This window comes from Haliaeetus leucocephalus, unplaced genomic scaffold (assembly GCF_000737465.1).
Source record: "Haliaeetus leucocephalus isolate CR32 unplaced genomic scaffold, Haliaeetus_leucocephalus-4.0 Scaffold138, whole genome shotgun sequence".
Classification (NCBI taxonomy): domain Eukaryota; kingdom Metazoa; phylum Chordata; class Aves; order Accipitriformes; family Accipitridae; genus Haliaeetus; species Haliaeetus leucocephalus.
The window spans coordinates 2,769,327-2,796,791 of record NW_010972574.1 but is presented as its reverse complement, the minus strand read 5'-3'; the positions used below and the strand labels follow the sequence as shown (position 1 = coordinate 2,796,791).

General features: G+C 37.1%; 1 protein-coding gene across 3 annotated transcripts in view; it reads right to left on the bottom strand.

Moving 5' to 3' along the window:
- Nucleotides 1-1,314: 1,314 nt before the first annotated feature.
- The window catches only part of APIP (APAF1 interacting protein), a 26,749-nt gene continuing 598 nt past the window's right edge, over nt 1,315-27,465 (bottom strand). The window contains exons 2-8 of one of the 3 annotated variants that reach the window (XM_010586021.1): nt 22,264-22,364; nt 19,280-19,328; nt 17,851-17,968; nt 16,588-16,723; nt 13,910-14,077; nt 13,235-13,354; nt 11,582-12,008 (exon numbers count right to left, since the gene is read on the bottom strand). In XM_010586021.1, the coding sequence (XP_010584323.1) occupies nt 13,255-13,354; nt 13,910-14,077; nt 16,588-16,723; nt 17,851-17,968; nt 19,280-19,328; nt 22,264-22,364 (672 nt within the window). In that variant the 3' untranslated portion in view covers nt 11,582-12,008; nt 13,235-13,254. Of the gene's footprint in view, nt 2,381-11,581; nt 12,009-13,234; nt 13,355-13,909; nt 14,078-16,587; nt 16,724-17,850; nt 17,969-19,279; nt 19,329-22,263; nt 22,365-27,465 lie in introns of those variants that run through there. The other 2 variants (XM_010586024.1, XM_010586022.1) reach the window with 2 other exon arrangements.

The window sequence follows — 27,465 nt, the reverse complement described above, 5'->3', positions numbered from 1 at the left end:
CACAGGTCAGCATTTGAATCAGGCCTGTTATCATTTTTCCTGGGTGTCTGGAGGATTGGGATGCAGTGTCTTGAGTGCTAATGTAATACAGGGATCTTGCAGAAATAGTTATCTACTAGAAGTTCACAGCAGCTGTTGTTCTGTCTGTATTTTGTTAAGGTACTTCATTACTAATGGAAATTCTAAGGGTGTTGTTATCCCATATTAAGGCATAACAAGAGATTTTGATCTATTATTGAGTCATAATAGCTACTGGCATGGTGCTTTTTTTCAGTAGTAACTGGTTGGTGAACATTTGGACATGTTCCTGCAGCAACACCCACTCTTCTAGGGAAAAGGATTACCAATGCAAATTATAGGGATGTGTTTATTAAAGGTTACTAATTTGAAAATGAAAAATTTGCCGAGATGAATGATTGGTAAAAGCATCTATTGTGCATTTCAGGATGAAAAGAAGATTATAAGAATCATGGGAATCAAAAGAGGTTTTTGTTAAAATGGAGGCCTGGAAGCTATAATTGCTCATTTCTTTAGATTTGTTCTAAAGTGCCTATTCAAACCTCCATTTCAAGCATCAAGGACTATTCTCAAGCATCTTAAGTATTTCTATTAGAGGTATCTAAACCATAGGTTTTTCCAGTGTCATCTGAATTTCTCCTAGAATTGTGTACAGTCACCAAAAGCCTCAAGTAACCAAGCACCTACATCAAACCTAAGCCCTTTCAGGAACCAGAGTCTTAATATATCTTTGGAGGGTGTAAGCACCTCTGGGTCAGGATCTGAATAAAATATTTCTCACAACTAAGTGACACAGAGAAGTAGCTTTTTATATTCCATGTTATATAGATGACACTCATTCAGAAATCTCCAATACACTTTAATTCCTTCTTCTGCTGGAGGGTCTTCATATCTGCCTTTCCCATGACAAAAGCTTTGCTGAATGACAGTACTTTAACTTCCTTCTGCTGACTCAGCTTTGTCTAGTTCAAGCTAAAAAAATGTGGGACACAGATTCAAGTATCTATCTATAAATTAAACACAGGATTCAAGACTCCCCTTCCCCATGTAAATGATCTATTGGTTGCTTGAGGATTCATAGGTGCCCACTGCTATCTCTTTCTGAGCCAGTGAATAGTTTCACAGCATCTTCAGCAAGAAGGAATGAGAGTACTCCCTCCAAATTTAGAGTAACTGAAGTTCTAGCTCTCTTCATGGAGATGGGAGAAACTTGGTTGCACTTCCTTGTTACGAAAAGGTATGTGATACCAGGTTTTCATCACTCTGAATGAGACCACTAAGTGCCTGGGCACAATTTGAAGGAGCCGGTACTTCCTTCTCCTCAGGAATAAATTAATAATCCCTGGTTACCTTTTTGTCAAAGACAGTGCTTAGGCATCCATCTTTAGGAACGGATACTAGGCTGAGATTTCTCAAATAGGAGGAGGCTGCTCTCTGCTGTGTTCAGTCTAACACCCAGGTATGGCTTAAGATGTTGTTTGCTACTGGTTACTTATTCTACTTCACATACAGCTTGTATTTTAAAAACGTAAATCTTTTATTTGAATGCAAAAGTTTTTACGAGGAAGTCCATTATAAGTATCTGAAACCTACCTCCTTTTTTTGGATAGCACTTTCAAGCTATAAGTGCTTGAAAGATGCATAAGGAAGAACAAAACCTTTATAGAGGTGACATGGATCATAGATGAGTCAAAGACCTGATATTACTTCTCTGAACAGGTATTAATTTTTACCCAGCTGCAAAATCCCACCTTTATCCTCTAAGAACTCAAGCATGGAAGTCATAGTTTGGGAGAGGATGTTGTGATTTTATACTGCTATTGTGCTCACGTGAAGCTGAAATGACCAAATAGGATATTTTAGATAGTCCCAAGAGACTGTTTGGGTTATAGAAGCTGATTCCCAAGGACATCTACAAATCCTTAGGAAGTGTTATACCCTCTGCTCCTGAAATCACTGCCTTATGCTCAGCCCAGAGTTCTGCAAGGAAGGCTTCAGTTGCTTACATTATTCTCCACCCTGGTGAATTACGTCTGGCCTGATCTTAGCCTTTTTGACATTTCAGTCTTTCTACCCCATGTAAAGAGCATAGAAGACGTTGAGAATTTCATCTGTAGACATTGATAATATTAAAAAGGACAATTTCAGTGCACAGCTGACAAGGTATGAAAAGACAAGTCATGAAACTATCCTGACTTTAACCTCTCCTGGCTACCAGCATTTCAGTGATCCCTGCTGCAGTTCAGCTGTCTGTCTTTTGTTTATTTCTTCAAAAACAAGTTTCTTCTCTTATTTGCAGAATTTGAACTCTGTCATTTCCACTGGACTGATACTTCAGGATGAAGTAGGATGAAAACATTCTCTAAAAAAACCCCACAGAAAAATAAAAACTAATCTTAGTCAACTGTAATTCAAAATACTAGCTTAAGGATTTTAACAAAATATGCAAATAAGAAATATCCTGAATCAATTATTAGTACCTTTTTTTAAAGGAGAGGATAATTACAACTGTAACTAAGCCAATGTTTGTGGGATTTACTATAAAGTTCTTGATCTCTCTATTAGCTTCTGAGCACATTAAATTTGCATCTATGTCTTGCAGCTTACAGTATGATAAACTTAATCCTGTAATGGGAAATCTTCTTTTGACCTAGCTGACACCTGTAACACAAGGCTAAGTCTGGCCACTTAGTGGTTTAACTTTGTGAACTTCCTGACACTTCTGAGTTCTTCATGGCTGCTTTTCTCTAACGTGTTTTCTCTTTTTTTTTCACAGGCAAGATTATTTTTATGTTACATTCCCTGGTGTGTTACTTTGAATTCCTGGGATTTTAATGCTGTGGTGGTTTAACCCCAGCCGGCAACTAAGCACCACGCAGCCGCTCACTCACTCCCTGCCAATACCCAGTGGGATGGGGGAGAAAATCGGGAAAAGAAGTAAAACTCATGGGTTGAGATAAGAACGGTTTAATAGAACAGAAAAGAAGAAACTAATAATGATAAAGATAACACTAATAAAATGACAACAGCAATAATAAAAGGATTGGAATGTACAAATGATGCGCAGTGCAATTGCTCACCACCCGCCGATCGATGCCCAGTTAGTCCCCGAGCAGTGACTCCCCCCACCCCCACTCCCCCCCAGTTTATATACTGGGCATGATGTCACCTGGTATGGAATACCCCTTTGGCCAGTTTGGGTCAGGTGCCCTGGCTGTGTCCTGTGCCAATTTCTTGTGCCCCTCCAGCTTTCTCACTGGCTGGGCATGAGAAGCTGAAAAATCCTTGACTCTAGTCTAAACACTACTGAGCAACAACTGAAAACATCAGTGTTATCAACATTCTTCACATACTGAACTCAAAACATAGCACTGTACCAGCTACTAGGAAGACAGTTAACTCTATCCCAGCTGAAACCAGGACAAACACCCATTCCATACAGTTTTTAGCTTTCTCCTTCCTGTTCATCTACACCATATTCCTCTACGCAGGAATCCTGTGCTCATTCTTTGTGCTCATGATGGAAACTTTGTACTGCACGTAAATATTCTCATTCCTTCTTTCATTCTGAAGCAGTTCTCAGGTGTGGACACTTCTTCAATGGAGAAATCTTTGTAAAACTATTCCCTGTGTTGTTAGGATCAATTTTGAATATGGTAGGAGGAAAAAAATCAAGGACCTGTAAAGATAGGTAAGGCAGATAGGAATGTTGCAGAGACTTACAGAGCTTTGGAGGATTTCTGGAAGCGAAGCTGTGAATGGCGTATCATTAATAATAAAGGAAGTAAGCAAAGTCGTTTTGGGAAATATGGGTTTTTTCCAGAGGTTAAGCCTTCTGATAAATTTCTTCATACAGATTTCTGCATACATTTCCACATACACAAAAACACAATTAGGGAAAGCTCATGACTTGCGTAATGCTGTTATATGGCATAACGCCACAACTTCAGTCTCAGTGTTGCAGCCTGGGAACCTTTATCAAGTTTAGAGTTAAACATAGACTATATATTATGGAGAGATGTTAAACTTATATATAGCTGGGATGACTGTCTCCCATCCTTTGTCTCCCTATGGGAACAGGTTGCAATGTATTATCATTTCATTATATTTGGTAATTAATTTTGTGCAATGTGAGTTTTGGGTTACAATAAATTATTGAGTATTGTCTACTTGATCAGCCATTGTTCTCTTCTGGACTAATTAGAATTATTTCCTCATATTCAGTATGTGATAGTTTTGGTTTTAACATTTCCAAAATTTAGGAGAAATCTGTGTTGTAGTAACTACTTAAAATATCTAGACCTTCTCTTTCAAATATAGCAGTCTTTCTCATTGAGGACTAGAAGTTTCAAACAGGACAATACATCTTGATGTGGGTTAGTATATGACTTTTTTATTAATATTGGACTAACTATTCAGGCTAATAGGATTGTGCTGTTTTAATCATAGTTAAAAAGTATAGTAAAACATGGTACTATTTTCCAGTACAGTGAAAGTGTTTCATTAGTGCTTCAATTGCAGTAGACAGTGGTCATCATCCTATTCATTTAATTGTGCTTATCTACTAATATTGCTACCATTGCTACTAAATGCTTTCTTATTTTGGTGTCTGAGCGCTCAATTATATTCTCTCTTCTTGCCTTTGCTATAGTTAAATTTGTTATCATAATGTTTGCCCTTCCCTCACTTGAAACATTATTCCCCCTTTATGGTATGGTTTGAGGTTTGATAGACTGAGCTGCCACTGAGATGCTATTGAATGGGTTCTCCTCCCTCTATTGCTTTTCAGAAACAGCAGCTGCCCTCTTCCTACTCCTACACATCTCCTTCTATCCCCATTTATTTTAACCATGGCAAGCAAGCATGACAGTAGCCTTGGGTTTTCATTTGGTTTTTCTTTTCTTTTTTTTCCTGGCAACTGGACTTTCAGGTTCAAGTAACATACTCATCCAAGTTGAGTAAAAAATAAATAACCTTTCAGACACCTCTACAGCACCCCAGCCATAAACCTTCAAGCATGTTTACATGGAGGAAGTATCAGGTGACAAGTGTGACAAATTCTTTACTTTGGCAATGGGATTCTCCAAGTAAAAATTTAAAGCATGCAACAGCATTTAAAATGGAAGTCAGGGACCTCCAGCCCTGACTAAGTATTAATCTGTTCAGAAACATTTAATTGCCTTGATTTTTAATTGCTAATGTACTTACTCTTGAGGCCCTTCTGCTAAACTCCTATGTGGACACTCCTTTATTTATATACAAGTTGAAAAAACTACCTGCATTATGAAATCTCATTGGTGTTGGCTGTGTTTTTCATAGGTGTAGTCCTGAACCCTTGTTTTTGTGGCATATGCAATATTTCAGAAGTTATCATAACCTGAAGGCGAGGGCACTAAATAAAATGATGACCCAAGAAGATGCAGTAGCTTGATTTTGAACGTGACACAAGTCATAAAAGGAATAATTTTTTTATTGTATGAATTAAGTTGCAGGGACTGTTAAGTTAAACTTAAAATAACCCTTTTAAAAGTTGTTGAGGATAATGAATTAGCCAGGAGGAGTTAGAGCCTGCTGCTGCCAACTAAAGTGCTTGGGGACTTGAGATAGAAGTGAACGATAAGAAGCAGCTTTCATGCATTCAAATAAATTACATGTTGGGCTTGACTTAATCCTGGCATCAGAATGATCTGTGGGGTTTTCCCTACATTATCTTAGTCTATGATTATGCAAATATCCTTTTAATGTAGCAACTCCTTAACAGGAAATTAGTCTCATACTTGCTCATATGTTCTTGCAACCAACAGACATTTGCTTGCAAAATCCTAGTGTGTCTGAGGTACAAAAGGCACATTAACCCTTTAAGTACCAAAATTTTGCAAACATGCAAATAACAGGACATGCTCGGATATGTCGGGGATGTAGCAGATGAATCAGGAAATAGATAAGTTTCCTAACACAAAAATATTCCTGGGTTTGAAAGTTCAACCAGAATGCAAAGAGTATTAATTTTACATTTGGTTTCAAAGATCATAAGGATAACAGGGAAGGGAGAAAAATCCTACAGAAAAGCAGGATTAAAACTGAATAAAATATGGAAATGAGACAAAGCAAAAAGACAAAAGAAATGTAATCATTAGTGTTAAATGCACAGCAACCTTCTGAGCCCAGGTAGTCTGCTATCATCATTGATGCATATAGACATACTTAAATGTATTGGAGTGATGTTGTTTTCAGGAACTGCACCAAAATGGGGACTGTGAGGGGAACCTGCTTTGTCTAGAGAACAGGAACTTAAGAAGTAGAATCAGGTATTTCATCTGCAAAGACAGACGGCTGGTATATTTTGGGAGGGACGGAATTGAAGTCACAAAAATTGCGTTGTGTTACTTGTGGTAGTATTAAGGTACATCTCTGAGTAAGCAGAAAAGCTCAGTTCTTGATTTCTTGTTTTTGTAAACCTCTGCTAGGTGAAATTATCTTAGGTAACCTCTTTCTTAAACTAGTTTCTAGTATAAGGGGTCATCTTTCTTTTTATGCAAAAAAATACCAGTTAAGCATTTGACGTCAATCTGGGATACACTAGTGGTAAGTTGGCAGCTAGTACTCAAGGTGCCCCCCCTTTCTTTTTACCCCCTCAATTGAAACACAGACAGCTAAATCCTTGGAGTTACAGGAGAGCCTAATGAAATTAAGCACCTAACTTTCCAATGGGATTTAGGGTAGTATCTGATTCATTCAAGCTCTTTTGAAACTCCCATCAAAGTGAACTGTTCAAGGCATGACCTTAAGGTAACACTTGAATCAGCCACAAAATCTAGACTTCCAGCTCTTTCCTTTAAATGTAAGACCTATTCTTTCTTCTATATCCAGTGTATTCTGTTTGTAATTACCAGAAATTACCATTAGAGAAATTGGAGCTAATCTAGGGCTCATTAAGGAGCGAGAATTTATGCCTTACTATTTAAATAAATTCTTGTTGATCTGGTTTCTGGAGATTAAACTCTGTAATTTTATGTGTCACAGATGGGAGAAACTTGCTAGTACAATAGCACAGTATCTTCGAGTAAAAAAACCCAACACGTATACGTAAGTACAGAGAGAGTGAATGTTTGCAAATGGTATTCAGGCAATACGAATTTCCATGATTCCCATTAAATCCCATCTAGTCAAACACGCTCAGTCCATTTTTGGTATTGAGCACTACCCAGTCACTAGGTTTTTCTGACTGCTCTACCAAAATCTAGCAGGTGCTAGATTAAGTCTGAAGACATACAGAAAAATCAAAAAATGTACTATTTGGAATGGATTTTGTTTTCAATAGATTAAAATCCTAACAAATAGTCAACTGTTGTAGTTCCACTAGAGATTTCACCTCCAAAACAATTTTGCAGTGGTGCACTCAATATGCTGAACAACTAGCATTCAAATTTAGCAGAAACAGGTCTCTGTGCTAATGATGTCAACCAAAAAAATAGTGAGATTTTATTTACCATCTGATTTATGTAGTGAACCCTTGGGTAGTACCATGATAAATGCCTGAGAGCTTTTTCAGACTCAGGGACTTAGAAATTCGCTTTTTTTAAAAATCATGTCAGGTAGCATTCTTCTGGAGTAACATTAAGCTTTTAACAATAAGATGACTTAAAATTAAACCAAACACACAGATCCACTGACCTCTGTGGAAGCTTTGATGAGCTGGTAGCAAAACGTAGTCACAGGCACCTCTATATTCCCTGTTACAAAATTCTACCTCAGCTCAGAGGACTGTCCTTGGACACAACCTGGGGCTGTAAGGCACAACTTTTATTTCACCTTACACGTCGAGAAAGAAAACAAGAACAGCCTGCGAGGGTTCACCTCCTCTTGTAACAAAAGGGAAGAACAAGTCCAAAGTGGCTTCAAAAACGAAGCATTCTCCTAATTTCTTTATTGCTTATGAATCTGTTGAGTACATGACTGATAACTCCCTTCAGTAGCGATAGGTTACCTTATGTCAGCTCAGAGGTTTTTAAACAATTTTAAAATAAGAAGTATTAACATCAAACTATATAGCTTCTTCTGTTCCTTGATACAGAAGTAAGGCATTGAAAGTGCGCCAGGTTTTTTTTGCCAGTTTGCCATCTTCTGTAAAATGGCAAAAAATTGTTACAGGCCTGTTTGCCAAAAAGTGTGGCAAAAAAAGAATTTAGAGAAAGGCTACTGCTTCATTTCAGTGGGCTTTTTTAGATGTTAATTTTTAAATTACGATTTCAGTGTTGGAGGAAATAGGATGCCAGTTGTTTAGGCATTACAGCATTCACTAGAGGACCCTATATTGGCATCATAGGTGCTTACTGTAAGTTAGAGCTCTATCTCTTAATGTTTCAAGATGCTGTATTCTGCAGGGTTTTTTCCTTCTTGGAAAGCAAGTAGGATGTTTGCTAGGAAATTACTTTTATTGGGAAATACTGGAACTTAATTAGTTTTTTGGATGACCCACTTGAAATAGGAATTATGTCATTTTTACATAAGCCTATCTGGTGATACTAAACCTAGATAATCAGCTTTGATGGAGATCAAGTCTTTGCTGCAAACGTATAAAAAAATCTAGCTGGATTATTAACCTACAATTCACATCAGAAAATGATGGAGACTTAAAAATGATGGGAGTTTAGAAGCTTTAAATCATATGGGAAATTTTCATAGTTTTGGTCTACATATTTGGTCCAGAACTGTAAGAGCTTTCTGAACACTTTGGGAAGCAGTAATCATTTCACAAGTTTATGAAGCCACCAAAGCTGTGAAGTCATTGATTTCTTTGTTGAGAGTTCACACATAAACAGATGTGAGAAGAGTATATTTAGCTCTTTTCCATACCACTGAATGGGACTCTGAGCATCTCAGAATCCTACATGAAAGAACTTTACTATGATAGAAATTTGATATTTCACACAGATTTTAGAAAGGCCACAGAGTGGCAAATTGTAGCTGGATGAGGACGTGAATATTTGTAATTAACATGACCCCAGAGGAATGTATTTGGCAAAAAATACCTTTCTTTGTGAGCGTTCTTTTGTAGTTTGTCATTACACATGCAGAACAAAACAACACCAAGTGTAAACTCATCTTTATCCTTACAAAACATCAGAATTATGAAATGATACAATCATGCTCTATTCTGACAGCATCATCAGAACACCACTCTTTGCAGAAATCTAGCAGTTTAAATAAAGAATTAAAAATCACAATCAATAGATGGCAACTAGATTTCAAGACTAAATGGATTGTCACATCAAGAAGTATTTTCATTAGCCCACCCATAGGAAAGAAAAGCTAAGGGAAATACAATCTGCTTTCCCTTCGTGTCAGTTGCACCTCTGAAGTCTTAAAAATACTTAGAGATGTGCTTAAGTGGAGCAAAGGAGTAGGCAGCCTGTCTAAAGTCACCCTCTGATCTAAAAAATAATTTTTCACCCAAGTTCTTACTGCAATCCACATACACTCACAAGATATGGAGTCACTGCAAAATATTTGCCACTGACAGGAAAGTGTCTAATAATGAAAAAATGTATCAATAAACATATAGTCAAAAACCTGCAGTGACTTAGCGATAACCACTATTTCACAATAATTAAGGTCACCCTCCCCCTAAGGTTTAAAGGTTGCACACTGCAGGTACAGCACTACATACAGTAGGGAAGGACAAATATGCCTAAGTCACAAGACACCGATCTTAATGAAACCTGCCAGTCTGTCAGCATAGCACCACTACTCTTTACGAATTTTAAGAATCGGGTAGAACAAGCATTTGAGAAGGTAGTTCAGAAATAAAGTCAGTGGCATAAACCACAAAACAGTCAATACTATTCTTGTGTTCTTAAAATGTATAAGGAAGTCCAGAAAAGAATTAAATATGGCTATTCCTTTAATGTAAAAACAGAATGGCAAAGATTTTATTCAATTAAATTCACTGTAATCAACGCTTGCAGTTGAGTCTTGCAGTCCAAGCATCGGGTGGAAAAAAAGAGGCCTACCTGAACTATATGGCAATTCATTTAACAACTCTAGTTGATATCGGACTGACAGGGACAGGAAAATTTGAGAGCAAAGCTTAGGTATTCCCTGTTGAGAAAATCTGAAGCATCCCAGGGAGGTGAGGGTATGTTATCTTGGTAGATAAGTACTCAGAAAGTTTCTGATGGCAGATCATTCTATAATGAATCATTCCTGTGGAGTGGTAACTTCATCAGTTGATGTCTTGATGTCATCTTTGACAGCTGCTGTTGGTCTGGTAGCAGCAGATGCTGAACATGCTCTCCTGTGCAGCACAGAAAGACAGGCTGTAGCTGCTACAAGGGTGTGGAGGTAAGAGGAATCTGGTTGCTGACAAACTGGCAGCATAGCAGCAACAACTTTAGTGGCTACACCAGGCTGTCATGGCACAGGTGACATCTTACTGCGTAGAAACAGATGGTACCCAGCAGGCTGGATCAGGTCAGTGGGCACTTGGCTTATACCATGATGCCGTACTGCAAATGAGTTTTGTCGGAGCCCAGTGACAGACTGTTACGTGGGGACATGAATACCCACCAAGACAAAGCAGGATGGTTTTTGTGCAAGTTCAGCACAACACAATTACCAGTAAATGGAGAGACCAATGGCACATGTTGTGCTATAACCAGTAGTCTGACATCGAACACTAAAGAAAAGTCAATGCTCATTAATGGGTGAAAAATATAAGAAGTTTCCTCCCAACTTCCTGGTTTAGCAGAGTACTTTCCACAGATTTCAGTTCTTTCTGAACTCTTCGGAACATCCACAGTGACTGCCTGTCCACAAGTAGCCGAGTAAGACTGAATAGTCATCCCCGTGAAATGGGGGAAGTGTTTTCTGCCATCTCTGGCTTCAGCCATCTCATCTTTTGCCCCAGCTCTGGTGCTCTTTGGACCCACCTCTGAGTTGATTCAATGTTATACCAGTGGCTTATTAGGAAACAATATAATAATTTTCTTCCCCCCACTCCCACAGTAGTTTTCTCTTAGGCTGAAGAGTTAATTCTCCTTGTGGAAGCTCAAAAAAGTGCCAGAGATGATGCAAGGGGAAGCAGTGGGAATGCATGGCCCCTAGCAGAAAACAAGGTCAATTGGTGCTTACCCTGTCTCAATTCACCCTTGGGACTAGAGTCTCAATAATCAATCAGAAAATTGGTCAATCAAAGCTTAGACTGACGCCACTGGGGGGCCATCCCAGGAGATTTTGAAAGAAGACACTAAGATACATACATAAATATGTGAGACTATATTTTAATGAGCAGTTTGATTAAATCTACCTTACGCTGGCTAATCATAGGTCATAAAAAGCTGTTTTAAAGTTGTAATAAAATCTTACTGAAAGTGAATGAATTTAAAGAGCTAAAAACCAGACAAGACCCAGAGCAGTCTCTCAGTAACAACTTTTAATTGTACGCTATAAAATTATGAGTTTCCTACTCATTATAGTGACAATTAGGAAAATTTAAAAACACACAGGCTACAGGCTTAATTTTAAAAAAAAACCCTATTAACACAGCATGAAAGAATCTAGTTAAGGGGTCGTCCTCACTTTTTTTCCCCAAGAATAAAGGCTACTGTAACTTTTGGAAATGGAGATCTAGAACAAGTTAAATGATGTAGCAGTAGAGCAGGATCAACAAATGCAGGTTGTTGAAATATGAATTTTTAGAGCATACAAACAAAATGTCACATTAGTTCTCCATAGCTTTTCGCAAAATCTTTTTTTTGCACTGAATTTTCATTCCTCCTACTGTAACTTTTGACAGGATTCATAAGTAGCAATGACTGTTCAGTGTTTTGTTTGTCTGTTTGTTTGTTTTAACTCTCCTTTTTTTCTTAGACGTGTTTAACAGTCAAAACTGACTGCTAACATCTCTCAATCAGCTGAGTGTAACAGCACCCCCTTCTGGTTTTAGCAGTTTAAGGTGGAATCTGGAACTCCCATTATCATGTAAAAACCTGTAAAGGAGAAACAAGGCAAAAGTGAAAATATTCTAAAACTAGGTATTTAGTCATAAGAAATAGGCAAACTAATATTAATGCCACTACGTTAGCCCAACCTATTCAATTGCAGGGGCTGAGGAATAATTTTAGAATGGTTCTCGTGGGCCATGAGGTAGCTCTGTGCAGGTGTGGTAGCCAGCACGTCTTCATCACTGTATGTGGTGGCAGCACTCCAAAAACCTGTTCATGCAGGGACTCACTTGACAGCAAGCCTCCTGTCCCACTGCTACCTTCTCTAGTGTGGGCATCAAGGCTCGTGATCCAAGTACCTGTCTGTTCTGGGCTCATGCTGCCTGAGCAGCCACTTGTCATCTCTTCTGAGGCAAACATAGTGGGTGGAGAGGACTATCTCATGGGCCAACTCTGTGCAACAGGTTAGCCTACCCTGTTTAATTAGACCACCACTTTGGCCTAGCAACAACTTTATAATCTCAGTACTGGTATCTTTAAAATTGCTTAGATTTTCAGGCAGAAGTGTCCCTGACTCTGAAACATTATGCTACCACTGTGTTTTGCCACACTGAGCTGTATATTGCTTACATGAGGATTGTTTCAGGGATCCTTCATGTAAAGTACTGCCTGATCATATTATCTATGTGCTTTTTACTTTAAAATATTTGTTACGAAAACTTTCAAAACATTGATCATTGCTGCATTAGAAAACAGAAAGTCATGGTAATTTGCTGTATGAGGTAAACAGGTGACACTAATCAATGAAACTTAATCAAATTGCAACCAGCCGTTTCTGCTGAAGGAAAAAAAACCCAACGCACCATATAAGTAATACCACTGACATGGACTGAAATCAAACCTGATCCTGCAAGCTGAAGAACAAAAGTGGGTGTTCAGGCATCTCTGTATAGATTAGCTTACTAGGCTGGGGTCTTTTTTCTCCATTGGCTTTTTCTGCTAATGCTTGATACGATTTAGTTTTAAAAGGAAATTGCACTCCATGCTGTACGTTGGTGCTAAAATATGCACATACTTAACTATTAATACATATCTTTTTGTTGCATTTTGTTGTTAAGGAGCATTATTTCAGGCATAGATACAACTGCAGTGGTAACGGAGTGGGGGAGATGTCCATTACTTAAGTTTCCCAGTGGGAAAGCAGACTGAAGTGATGGTGTCATCTGTAGTCTCTCCCTCCAAACAGATCATCTCTACAGATAAATTCATACCTGAATACGAATGTTGTCATTTACAAGATCCCGTTTTCTCCTCCTGGATGTTTTGAAGGATCTAGCCCATGTTGCTTCATCTGCACGGCGATATCAAACAAGTAATCGTAACACTCACACCTAAAATTAAAAAAGTGAAATGTAAAGTAAGGCTCAAGTATTACCTCTCACCATGTTTTATGGAAATGAATAGTTTTCCTCCCTGAGATTTACGTCACCAATGCAATGGTCTGACTGGACATCTCTATTATAATTTATTTCCATTACTGTGGTATGGAAAGTGCCCGGCATTTTTGCTACATGATCCTAATTTCCTGCATTTCCCTCAGCAAATGAAGAAGTAAATTGCAAAAATGGGACTAGGGAAGACTACAGAAACAGTATTGGCAGGTGTCATATAAAAGCAGAGATTGCCTGCAGGTTTCACGTGAGGAGGAACTTGTCCATATGAAAGGAAAACATTGGCAACCCTATCAGCCAGCAGTGATATGAAAGGAAAACCAAGCAGTGGGAATCATGGATGAACCCACTCCCAAAAGCTCCCTATACTTTCAGCAAGGCCGGAACTTAATTTTCTGAATCACTGTCCATGGGTTGGAAATACACATGACATTAAGGTCATTATGATTTTGAGGTATAATAGCAAAAGATACCATATTCCTAAATTGTACTCACATCGTTTTGGCTTTTTCCCATGTTTCTCCCCATACATAAACTCCATGACGTCTGACCAATACAGCACAAGTGTCTGGGTATTTTTCCAGTGCACGTGCCATTCTTTCCTTGAGATCCTTCTCTTCTGGTGTATTCTCAATAATGGGAACCACTAGTGTATCATCATATCTAAAAGAAAAATGAATGTATTTATAAAAACACTCTGTTTGGATGTATTAAGCTTTTCCCTAAGAAAGAGACTGTGTAAAGTGGTTAACAAATTCTCAACACTAGTGATTTTATGCCCTTCTCTTGTGAGTCACACTATAACATAAGAACTGTCAGAACATCTCTCGCTCCCAAACATATGCTATGCTGGCAATACCTGAGCTACACTTGAGGCACAAAAAGAAAATAACACTTTAATATGTTAGGTGTAGCTGTTTGTTCACGTATCACTTTGTAGTTGGGTCCCTTTACAACTTTTTCAGACTCTCTTCATCCTGTATTGGCATCACCTACAAGCTTTATCTCAGATAAAATTATTTAAAAGAATCACATCATGAAGAAGGAAATGAAGCTGTTTGCTGGAGAGCAGAAAAAAATTAATTTAGGTAGTCCAAAAAGCCCCTGGAAATAAGATTGTCCTGCTAAGGCATATAAATAGAAAGTAGAGTCAACACATGAAAAATAAATTCTCTGTGATGGAGTCATTGGTGGGCTACACGCGATCTTAAGAGAGCCTTAGAACCCCAGTTCCAAAGACAAGATGATGCATGTTACTCAGTGGAACTTGCCTAAGAGTTTCTTCTGAAGGAGGACTGGGATATTTGGCATTGTTTGAACCTTAATTAACACTGGCAGAAACTTGTTTAAATAGTTTTAATAAGTCCCCAGTTCAGGTTCAGATTTATCATTGAGATCACATAGACATTTCATGACTGGATGCTAGTAGTACTTACTTTTATAAAACACAGACAGAAAGCAATCGTAAAAATAATACAGCTTGTACTTCAAATCACATATTCAGAAAATTAAAAAAGTCTCACCTCTTACAGTTTTCAATACTGATGCCTTCCCCAGGAAGTCCATAAAAATAGCGAATGAGGAAAATTAAGTGGGCTTTGTAGGTTTACTTTGACTCTTGCATGTTCTGATTGTTAAAATTAGATTTGGAGTGTTCACTACTAGTGAGGCCAAATGAGCTAAGGGATTGGTTTCCTAGGTTCTGCTTTCTACTTGCACGTGAGTTTGGAAGCAGGTATAAATACCGTAACTGTTTCCTAATCATAACCATAAGCTTTTTATCAAGAACTAATATCTATAACACCCCAAGAAGACTCTAAATGAATTAAATACTTGATGTCTCTTTAGTTTTATTGAAATATAAGCAGCCTACATTTAGCCAAACCTTCATATAAAATATCTTGGGACAGTCTGAGACTTTCAAAGCTATTTACCACAGATGTAGTTCTCTCTTTCCTGGATAGCTTCCAAAAAAGGCTTATGTCATTAGAAACAATATATTGTCAATACCTTTATTGAAAGATCCCATTCTGTACTATAGATTTTCTTTTCAATTCAATGGAGAGCTTTGTATGAGGCAACACAGTGGAATCAGTCTAGCGTGGATGAATATGTACTTAGGAAGCATGTAATCTGGAGCTTTGATTTCTTCAGTTTTTCTGGTAAATTAACAGGATGACACGGGACAATTCGGAGATATGGAACCCAGTAAATACAATGTCTCCTGACTAACATTTAGGAGTGTTTGAGAATTCAAAATGCATATCCAAAAAAGAAAATTGTTGTGGATTTTTTTAAACAGTGTTGTTAGACAATTCAATATAAGGGGTGTCTTTTGCCACATTAAAAATACAAATGCTAATACTGACAAGAAGGTAAAGCTGGCAAGTCAACCAAAATGAATAAAATATGCCCGGGCGTAAAATCACATGCCAGACATATGGCTTGCTCCCTTGCCAAAGGGCAATAGTTAGTTACAAAAATTAACATCAAAAAGTGGAAAGAATTTCACATTTCAATTTTTCATCTAATTGTCACATATTATATAAATGTTGTTTGCGGATCCCAATTCAACACTCTGTGGGTGGAGTCCTCAAAACAAGCCTTCACACATAATTTGGAATAACTCAGCACTTACCTCAGAGCTTATCCTTGAAAAGTAGTAACATTATCTTTAATGAGCTGTTTATTCTGTATTTTCTTTCAAAGCCTTTCAAGTAAAATCTGAAATCCTCTAACTCTCTTAACATGCCCTAAACTAGCACAGGCAGTGATATGTGAAGTCCACCCAAATGTAGTTTGTATGTTATCAATCCAACCTAATGTTGGTTGGCTCCAGTTTCAGTTTAACATTGTGTAGATGTGTTAACATCTCTGTTCTTGAGATATTTGTCAGGACATAGCTCTTTATTTGGTTTATTTCTGTAGCTCAACAGACCATAGTAGCCTTGACGTTACAAGATTTTATCTCGGATCTCTTCCATAAGCTTGACACTTTCTTACAGAAAGCCAATGACTGATTTATTCCAGATGTCTTTTTACTTCTTATTCCTAGTACTTTATATTGCACACTTTAACACACATAACTCAAATAACTTTTCATCTATTTATATTGCTGAAAACAAATGATCAAATAGCATGCCTCTTTTCTTTATATAAATATAGAGAAGTACCGGTAAGAGCCTCCTGAAGTACACTTCTGGATTCCTTTTATCATCTCCTGATGGGTAATGCTGAACTCACTCCCTGGGTAAAGAAGGGTAGCCATAACAGCAGCCTTGGAATGAGTATGGATCACTGCGCCTGCCCCTAAGAACAGAAAGAGTAAAAAAAACACCAGTATTTTCAGAATTAATTTTAAAATGTGTCTATTAAGAAAACTGTATTCACATACTTGATTCATTTCCTTTGGCTAGGCATCTAGGCAAATGGTCATCTACTGTATTAGAGGAAAAAATACGCAGCAACCTAAATAAAGGTATGAGATAATTACTCATCTATGAATGATAATTATGGATTGTCTTAGGACACTAGTGTTAACTTGTAGTTAGTGACAAATTCCAGGAGAGAAACTACTTGCACAAATTCAAGGAGAAACAGTACTTGTACATTGCTTCACATGCTGCAATGACTGAAACAGTCTATTAATTTTATCAGTTATCAGAGTTCTGAGATTCTAAAGAATTCCCAGACTTACTTGTGAGATGAAAGTTTAAAGACTTTTACTTTCTTTTTATGCTAGTACTATTCTTCAATTACCCACTGATTCTCTGAAAAAATATTTATCGTTATTGTTTCATGATGGAAAGATAGACAATAATCAGGTAATTATTGGTAGACAATAATTATAATTTACTTATAAAGTTGCAATGTAAACAAAAATATGAAATTAGTTTTCCTCATGTGCACATGTAAGTTTCTTGTGCAGGAAGATCAGAAGAGACTCCCTAAATTCTTTCTAAACTAACAGATGTAAATACCACAAAACAGCAAAAGCTCTCTATTACTGTCCACCTACAAAAGAAAATTTTCATACTTTTTTCACCTATCCGTAACTTAGAACCTTTGATCAAAGCCAATGGTTGTAAAAGGATCTAAACCATAGCTGCTGAATAGGCAAAACTACTGGCATAAAACTGCTATAAATCCCCCAGCTCCTTCTGCAACCTAGTAACATACCACACTAAAAATTAGTGCCGAGAAGATGATCACAGGTATAGCTACATGAGAAGATTAAAATGTGAATGACGCTCACAGGATGTTTCCACGGATTACCACCATTGTACGTATTCCTTTGCAAATCAATTTATTTTATAGTTTCATATTTATTTCACTGTAACTTCCATGTATAAAGAATATAGTACTGAATATCAATTTTGTGGATGTATATATACAGTGCTTCAGTCATCACTGAGCTAAAAACATTTGCTATGCACCTCTCATAGTGTAGGCATTCATAAAAAGAGGTGTACACTGGCTTTTCTTTAGTTTCTTCTGTGGTGGAGGACCACTGATGTCCTGTTCATTCATGTCACAAACAAACATATCTTCTGGCTGTAAGAAAGAAGAAATTATTTTGACCTCTGATGATCAGAATAGTTTTGTTTTCCTTCTTGGGAGACAAATATATACACACCATATATTTAATATTGAATGTGATTTTAACTTCGTAAAAGTGCTGTAACGCACCATGTTTATTCTAGCTTCTAATACTATTAACTCACATTGTGTAATGTGAATTAATATTAGGTACTCTTTTTATTCAGACTGCTGCCAATCAGATATTCGTAAAACTAAAATTTTCTCAGAAAGCAGACAGCCTGCATCTAAATAACAGACAATAGATCACAAAGAAAAGTAGTAACTGATTCAAAAAAAGAAATGTAGATGTACTTTTCCTTCTCCCCTTAAAGACCCAACAAAGGACATGAATTAAACCTAAATATATTTAACTTGTAGAACTATTTTTTAAACATTGCTTTTAGTAGATTTACATGAATGTTACCTTTGCATCAATCAGCTACTCATAATAGTACAAAGAATTGTTCAGGGCAGCAATAAAACTTTCTTCTTTAATGTTATTTTAAAAATCAGCAGAAAATACAGTTGCAAGAGATTTCTTTACTCACTGTGCCCAATCCACTGCTACTGCTAGCAAAGAACAGACCATCACCGTCTTGTCGTGTTATGCCTTTGCCTGCCTTACTTGCTAACACCCCCAGCGAGCACTGCTGCAAAACCCCAAGTTTCTATCAGTGAAGAGAATCCTTTCACTTGTCATTGTATTTACCCTCGGATCTGTAAGACAACAAATCCTTTCCACATATTCTATTCTGGGGGAGATCCTGCTGTCATAAAATAGTTCTCATTTACCATTCTCCCCTCCACTTACTTTTTCGGGTTTTTTTTTTTTGGAAAGGAGACAGGCAGACAAGGTCACCTTTTTATGGGGAGAGCCCATCTATTTACTGAGAATATCAAGACAAAGATCTGTAATAAATAGAGATGAGGTGTTAATGCTTAATTACAGATGTGCCAGAGTAACTTGAAACTGTAGCCAAACACCTATAAAGCCATTCAAGCTTGACAAAGGATAAAACTGGACTTGAGTAATGTTTGAATCTCACAGTCTTCTGTGTTAATTTAAAGCAAAGAGATCATCAAGACTAACCTACACTGGCCACTGAAACACATGTCGGCTTGCTGTGCTAGTGGAGTACTGGGTAAAACCCTCAGTTGTTTTAATAAAGCAGTCAGTAAGTATAACAAGTTTCTAACTTTACATAAAGAAAAATGAAACTCTAAGCAAAGGTACTTTCATCCATCTCAAGATGAGCTGTGAGGTAAAAATACAGTTCAACGTACCTGTATTCTTTCCTTTTGGACTCCTGATGGAGCGATGTAGATCTCATTCCTATGAAAAGTTACAGACAAGGAAAATCAATAAACACAGGGTTGTTCAACTGCACAGGCATTAGAGTTCTTGACCTACTGAAAATGCAGTAGCAAATCTAGCCCCTCATAATTTAATAGGTTGACATGTAGATGGTTTTCAAAATAGAACCGAACCATAGCAGGGCATACGAAATCTTTTAACTTGCAGGGGTACAAAACCATGCTTTCAACTTGACAAGAGATCTGAAGCACACGTAGGAAGTGCAGCCTTATTTTTCCGACAAAGAAAAACACACAGCCTCCCCCTGCAATAATTCCAAACTCAAATCCCCAGAATTCAGAATAAAAATGGAACGACAGAAATTGCAAGCAGATACCGATCTATAACAAAACAGGTGACAAAACTATTACTTAAAAAACCACAGACTACCTATAAACAGTATTATCTGAAGTATTCTACAATGCAAATACTTTTGGGTTTTGTTATAACTGTGTAGTTTAGGTTTTTAATACATTTATATATTTATTTGTATCGACAAAAAGATAACACTAATGCAATGCAATTAAATGACTGAAATTCAAGTAGAAGCGCATCACTTCTTGCAAGGTTTACATGAACAATGACTATAAAAAATTTAACATTAAAATTATTTTAAGGTGGTATCTGAAATATTTTCAATAATAGCAAAAAACCCCCCAGATTATCTCTCTCACTTGTAATCACGACTCGGTTTCAACAGTAACATACTAAATTCAGGAGCAGAGAGACATCTAGTGAATAATTAGTCAAGTTACAGACACATTTCCTAAGGACCACAAGATGTTTTTTATTTCTGGACAAGAGCACTCAGAAGAGCAATGAAGCTGGTGGAGGGTCCAGAGCACAAGTCTTATGAGGAGCGGCTGAGGGAGCTGGGGCTGTTTAGTCTGGAGAAAAGGAGACTGAGGGGAGACCTTATCGCTCTCTACAGCTACCTGAAAGGAGGTTGTGGTGAGGTGGGTGCTGGTCTCTTCTACCAAGTAACTAGTGATAGGACAAGAAGAAATGGCCTCAAGTTGCACCAGGGGAGGTTTAGATTGGATATTAGAAAAAACTTCTTTACTGAAAGGGTTGTCAGACATTGGAACAGGTTGCCCAGGGAAGTGGTGGAGTCACCATGTACTAGATGATCCTAAGGGTCTTTTCCAACCTAAATGATTCTAATTCTTCCAAAAATACAACTCTTAAGATGACGTACTCTTCACAGTGGTAAAACAGCTGTGAAACACATCAAAATGTGGCTTTATCATATTTGTAATTTTTAACATTCATGAATTAAGACTGCCAACATTGCATTAATTTAGTCTTAATTCCTTTGCATGAGCAAGATGATTGAAGCGCAACATATAAAGAAATCGAGTGGTAATTCAGTTGCTAATGAAGATGTGCATTTTTTTCTTCTTTTTAAAAAATTCATTACAAAGGGAAGATCTGATTATGAAATACAGCCTTTGAAATACAGGACACCTGGCAAAGAATTCTAGATCCATTTTTAATATGCTATCCCATGTCCAAATTGGCATTTTTATTCCAAGTAGTTGATATGAATTGCACAGTGAGTAATACTGATTAGGATTAGCTGGTAAAACCAGTTGTTAGAATTTCAGTCAAATTTCAATTGTTCTTTCACTATTTCCTATGTAACAATTCTATGGTAGTCTCACCTCTGCCTTATAGCTATTCATTTTGAAACATACCTACTGTTATGGTAGGTATGAAACTACAGCCATGTAGATTACTGTTCCTAGACCATGTAAGATATTGGTACCAACTCAAGTTTGTATTTTGGTGTAGTCTGAGCAACCAAGTTATAGAACTGCTGAGGAAAACTGTACTACTATGTTAGTGTATTCTCTGTTGACATGATTTGTCTTGCCACAACCAACATGAATTGCACTGAAATGACAAAGAAAATAGGCTACATTTAGCTACTGATGAGAAATCAGTGCTAGAAAGATCTTTCCATAGATGAAAAACTTTAAAACCAAGAATTAACTCTCTTATCATTCCTCTCATTATTATTACTGCTACTGCTTTGCCTGCAAAATCAAGAAGGGAAGTGGAATGATCTGCACAAAGCCACAAATATTAGCATTTAGAGCCTTTACTTCATATATGTATATATATCTCATATATTTGAATAGCAATGGCTCTTCTTGTCTGCGTGGAAGTGTACGTCAGAAAAATGGGAGGTCAGACACTTTCAAGTTAAGAGTGTCACAACACCCTGTGACTGGGGATAGAATTGCAGGCACTGTGGAAATTATTTTGCAGAATGACTTCTCTTTTTTCAGTGGCCACTGGGAGGAGCTCTGTCTCCATTAAAAGCTTGGAAAGTATGCATAGGGGTAGACGAGCAAATTGTAAAGCAACGTGGTGCTCCTGAGTAGTGGATACACACCAAAAATTGTTTTGCTGTTACCTGTCCTGCTTTAACTGTATGTTAAGAATACCTCCTTAGAATTGTATCAGTAGAACAGTAATTTCCTTCTTAAAGGAAATGTATTGCCTGCAAAATGTCTAGGGTGGGATTCATCTCACCTAACCACAGCCATTTGAAAGCTGTGTGCCTGGTGTAACCCAGTCTGAATTCCATGGTCAATGAAACAAAAAGGGGGAATGCCTTGCTCCTTAAAGACAATTTATCTACCTCAAACAAAGATAGGAAAAGGACAGAAAAAAGTCACTCGGAAGTTGGCTCCTTCCATGGAAGGGACTGCAATGATTAATTCAGACTAGCCAACTCCCTTCTATATGGTTAAATTTGGTGTACTGTTCATTTCTCCCTCTACTTCTTGCTCACTCTTGACTTCCAAAGATTTTTCATAGAACTGAAATGCCCTCACCAACTCCTAAATACAGCCACCCCCTCTCCCTCTAAGCATCCCATTCTTTCTCTTCCATCTTTACTTACCCATGTTTCAAGCTGATTCCTCCACCAGTTCCTGTTACCCAGCCTAAACCATAAAACAGTCTACAAAGCTCTGGTATAAGATTTCTTGGATGCAACTTTTCCTAAAAATAAATTGAAGAAATAAATTAAAAAACATCCAAAACATCACAAACCTAAGAATTTCAATTCTGAAATTTAAAGTTTAAAGGGTAGTAATTTCATACTATAATACAACAGTCTAATTTATGCTTATGAACCACAGTTGCAAAATGACTGCATGTTTGCACAATGCCCTTTACACTTTGCAGGAGCCATTCACACCTTGAAAAGAACAAACCCCCCAAATAAAATACGTGTTTGATTATCCTTCACAGGAAAGGTCTCATTTCAAATTTACTCGAGTGCAGTGGCCCACAGGTATTACATCAGCAAGATTAAGTCCTATGCTATTGCCATAAAAAAAGAAAAGAAAAATAAATGCATCTAACATCCATTTTGAAAAGCTCAACTAATAACTTTTCCCATTGAATCAGCTTTCTTTAGGTTTATTTTGTTTGATTTACAAATTTCAGTAGAACAGACTTGATATTATATATTTTATATATATATTATTTATATTGTATTTCTACGTAGCAGTCAAAAATACCATCGAAAACATAGGCAAATTATTTGATGAATTTCATATTCCTACCTTTTTACAATGTGAGGTTACCTCACATGCAGTTTAGCCAGAAGGCAAACTTTAAGAAGAAAAAGAGTTCTTAAATTTTTCCATATTCCATTGTTCATTACATCAATAAATATATCTGTATCTGTCTATTAACCAAAGGTATCTGTAGTGTCAGAGATTCATTCACAGGTAATCTAAACCAGAATGGCTTTACAGAACAAGCCAAAACTATTTACTGGCCATCTTAAACATTACTCTGCACTGAACATATGAAACTAAGAAAGCTGTACCTAACAGGTAGTGGTCTTTGATAAGCAAGTACTACTTTGGAAAACTAAAAATTTTGAGTGTTGGAATCATTTACATGAGAAATATAACCGGTGTACGCAGAGAAAGCTGTGAGATTCAACTTTAATTCATACTCTGTGCTTGAATTTATGCATTTGCATGTTGTCTTGAGTATTTCTTTGAGCTTATCTGAGAGAACAAAAAGCCAAAGTCTTCCCCATTTACCAGTGTAAAAATAAAAACCATAGGTGCTTTCACAAAGATCCTGATACAACTGAACCCATCAAGGAAGGAATTAAACAGTAGAGAAACAAAGCAGTGATTTTATTTATGGCAATTTATCTCCCTGGGATGGGGTGAGATTTCTACCTACACCACCACAGTAATATAGCTGGTTTTGTTTCTTTATACGGGTGTGTGACAAAAATCAGCAATTAAGCACAACAGATGTGCTCTTTGCATTGTTTTCAACAGAAAAATATATTAGTTTTAGGAAGGCTAAACCCTTAGGTCACCAGTCCCCTGCTACTGCATTAAACTCTCATGTAATTCTTTTTATGTATACATTAAGCCTGATCAGTACTTCAACTTCATTCTAGTGGAGCACCATATTCTTCAATGGCACATGTTTCTGAAGCAATTATCTTTAAAGAACTGGGATTCAGTACAGATGCTATTCCTGCCTGCTCTGATTTTGTTTCTATTATTTACAGTCTCTTTTAATATATTAAAAAATCGCCTGTTTATTCATTTCAAGTGATAGAAACAAGACTCTGACCAGCACTCCTAGAAACTTGTGTAAGAAGTTAAGATTTTTAAAGCACCATAAATGTTCATCAGTTCACATTACCTGAAACAAATAGAACAGCATATACAAGAGTACATGAGGAAAAAGACCCCAGGCCAAATAAGCAAACTCCTACATTTACAGTGCAAATAATCTGAAATCTTCCCCATTGACACAGCTGAAAATGAAACCACTCCTTTCCAGCTCTTTGCCACTGAAAATAGTAATATACATCAAGTATACTCTGACTAACTAAATATTCCTCAAACACTAGTGACTCTGAAATGTACTGTGAATCTGAAAATATTAATGCATGTGTCGTATGTTTACAAATGCAAAACAAGCGCATAGTATGTGTAAATTATGGGTCTGTTTTGTTGTTCTGATTTATTTATACAGAATTAATGGCTGTATATAATTTTTATCTATTCAACTGTCATAAAACTGAGTCCCACAGTATCTTTTTTTGACTCTTATTCAAAATGACATCACTGCCTATTTCTAACCTATGTACTACGCTGATATTTTTCATTTCAAAGAAAAATTATGTCTCTTCTACTTTTGAGGGAATAAGCTTATATTAAACAGGTTTATACGGCTACCATTTATTGAATGTACACAGCCATAAAAAAACCCTAGATTATAACACTCCTACAGTTGTTTCATATTTTCCTTGTTTGATTAATCTAGACATTTACTGCAAAACTCATATTCATGGGAGAACATGAGTGCTTTTCACCACTTTAAATCATAAAAAGAATTAAAAATTCAAATTCAGAAGCTACTTTCATCAAGAACATATGAAAATAAATACAATAAAGGAATTTAGACTATTTTTTTGAAGAATTCCAGGATTATAAATCAATCCTCAGAGTTTAACAGTATTTTTCCAGGATCAGTGGATACTGATTATAAGCATAAAATATCTAAACAAAAATATTACTGTATTTCAGGTTTAAAATTACTGATAATAAAAATGACAGTTCTTTCCATAACTAAAAAAGGGTACTTGCTGTAGTAAGCCCGTGAGTGAACATGTGTAAAACCAGTAGGCAACTCAACAGGATTACTCTTTGTCAAATCTCAGTTAGCACTACTTTTAAATTTGATTTTTAAGTTGAAGTACAGATGCCATTGGCTATCTCTTCCTTCATATCTCCAACTCAGGACCTGGCACACTAGTTTTCTGATACAGCTAACATGAACAATTTAGCTTCTTTGCTGCTGTGCTGCTACCATCTTAGCCTGTTTCTACGTGCTGTTAGGTATGAAGGAAAACTCCACAAATTTCCATGAACTAAAAGAAGTGACTAATTTTTCAATGCATTAAATTATTCTTTTGAAAACAAATTTGCTGGTAAATTTCTAAACAGAAACTGACTGAAAGTATTCACTGAAAATTTAGAATATTTCCAGCAATCAAATCTTTAAAAAAAAAATTATTGTATTCTGCAAGACTGTGGTTGCTCAAGGAAAATTAGCTTTTCCCTGTTTTATTCAAATTACTGTACCTAATATGATTTAAAAACCAAACCAAAACAAACCCACTCTCCTAACCCCCCCAAAAAAAGAAAACAATGTGGATCTAATATAATGGAAACCAAAGTGGACACAGGCTACTTGTGGAACAAACACATTTGTAAAGGTTTTGCAGATAATTTTCAAAAGGTATAAAACTGAACTACAATGTGGATATTTTAAGATATTATAGTAAATAAACAGTGTCTGAAATATGTATCTCTTTCACACAGTGCTTAGAAATCATGTATCTTCCTCAGAAATAAGCACACACTGCATAGATGAAATCACACCATTGATATTTCATACTGACAGGTAGTAAATCATGATGAGGTTTCTCTGAATAGCCACGTAGTGATAAGTTTGATGTGGTAAACTAGATTTGTCCTACACTGTATAAATAAAGTGAGAAAGGTACCATTAATAAGCTGGTAGATTTTGGTTTAAAATCTGTCTTTAGCATAGAAATGGACCAAATAAACCAAAATAGCAAAAATAATGTCATGATCCTTTAAAAAAGTTTACTTTCTACACCACCTTCAGCACCATACAAGGATTCTACAATGCAAAAGGGAGTTGTTTTAGGTGAGAAAGGAAGAGATAGGAAAGCAATGTGGTGAGGATTCCTACTCTGCTCAAGAGCCTCAGACTGTCAATTTTTACAGCAAGTACAGACCTCCAACTGAAATTGATCATTTATGGTGTGCCTTTTTTATGTTTTTAATTTTCTTTTATTGCAGCAATTAGAACCTTTAGTAGTTTTTTAAAAATTACAAGTGATTAGCTGCTTTACTGCTCAGCTTAGTCATTTATGCCCATGAAAGGACATTTCCAAAAGAAATGTTTGTGCAGCAGCAGGAACCCACATTAGGGGAGGTATTCTGTTAACACCCACAGAATAAAGAGGACAAAAGCAAAAAATAAGTAGCATATACCAATACCAAAACTGGTAGGCAGGTAGTTACTTAGTGCCAATACCTTTGCTGAAACATTAAGAAAAAAGTGTTGTTGTCACTGTTCTCATCCTCCACCCCATGACTCTAAAGTTGAGGATCCTCGATGGTCTAAAGTAAGACCATAAGACTTAAGCAAAGGGCAACTGGGACTTTGTGAGCCCCCTAAGATTGTCTCCTGGCCCTTAGAATCACAGCAAGCAAAGGCTTTGTTTAACACAGCCCCTCTGAACAGAGACCACTTGCATCTTGTTGCAGTTGCTACAGGGGCCTGTCCATCACAGGAAAATGCTTCCAGTTAGCGCTGGACTTGCAGAACCAGGCGTGGGGAGGCAGTGGTGGCAGCATCAGAGAAGCAGGCATGGATGCAAGACAGCGGCAGTGGTTCTGAGGCAGGAGACAGGGAAGGTGAACTGATGGGAGACGGCAGCCTGGGGCAAGACTGACAAGGTTTGGAAGCTCCTACTTTAACCTCATCTTTAAAACCTCTAATGACAGTGAGTCACAAACTCCTTAGGCAACAGTCCCAGGTTAGACATATTTTCCTAATTCCTAACCTAAACCTTGCTCGCTGAAACTTAAGCTTGCTATCTCCTACTAAACAGTCATGGACATAAAGAAGACGTTCTTCCCTTTCACCTCCGTGACAACATTCTACATACTAAGACAACTCCATTTGCTCCTCTTTCTTTTTTTGAAGAAGCAGATTCTTTCCCTTTTTCCTGACAGGCCACATTATCTGGCCTGCTGATGATTCTCATCTCCCTGTTGTCAATCCACGCTGTTCTCAATGCGCAGGCTGGTCTCTTGACCAGTTCCACATACCAACAGGACAGGTATTCCAAGCCTCATCCAGGTGATACTCCCATATGCTCTAGCACGTTTTTGCTTCATTTGATGAAGTGCAGCGGAGCCGGCTCATGCTGACGTTGTGATGGCTTACAATAATGAAGTTGTGAAACTACACCCCCCCCCCCCCACAACTAATGAAAACCAGCTGCAACAAA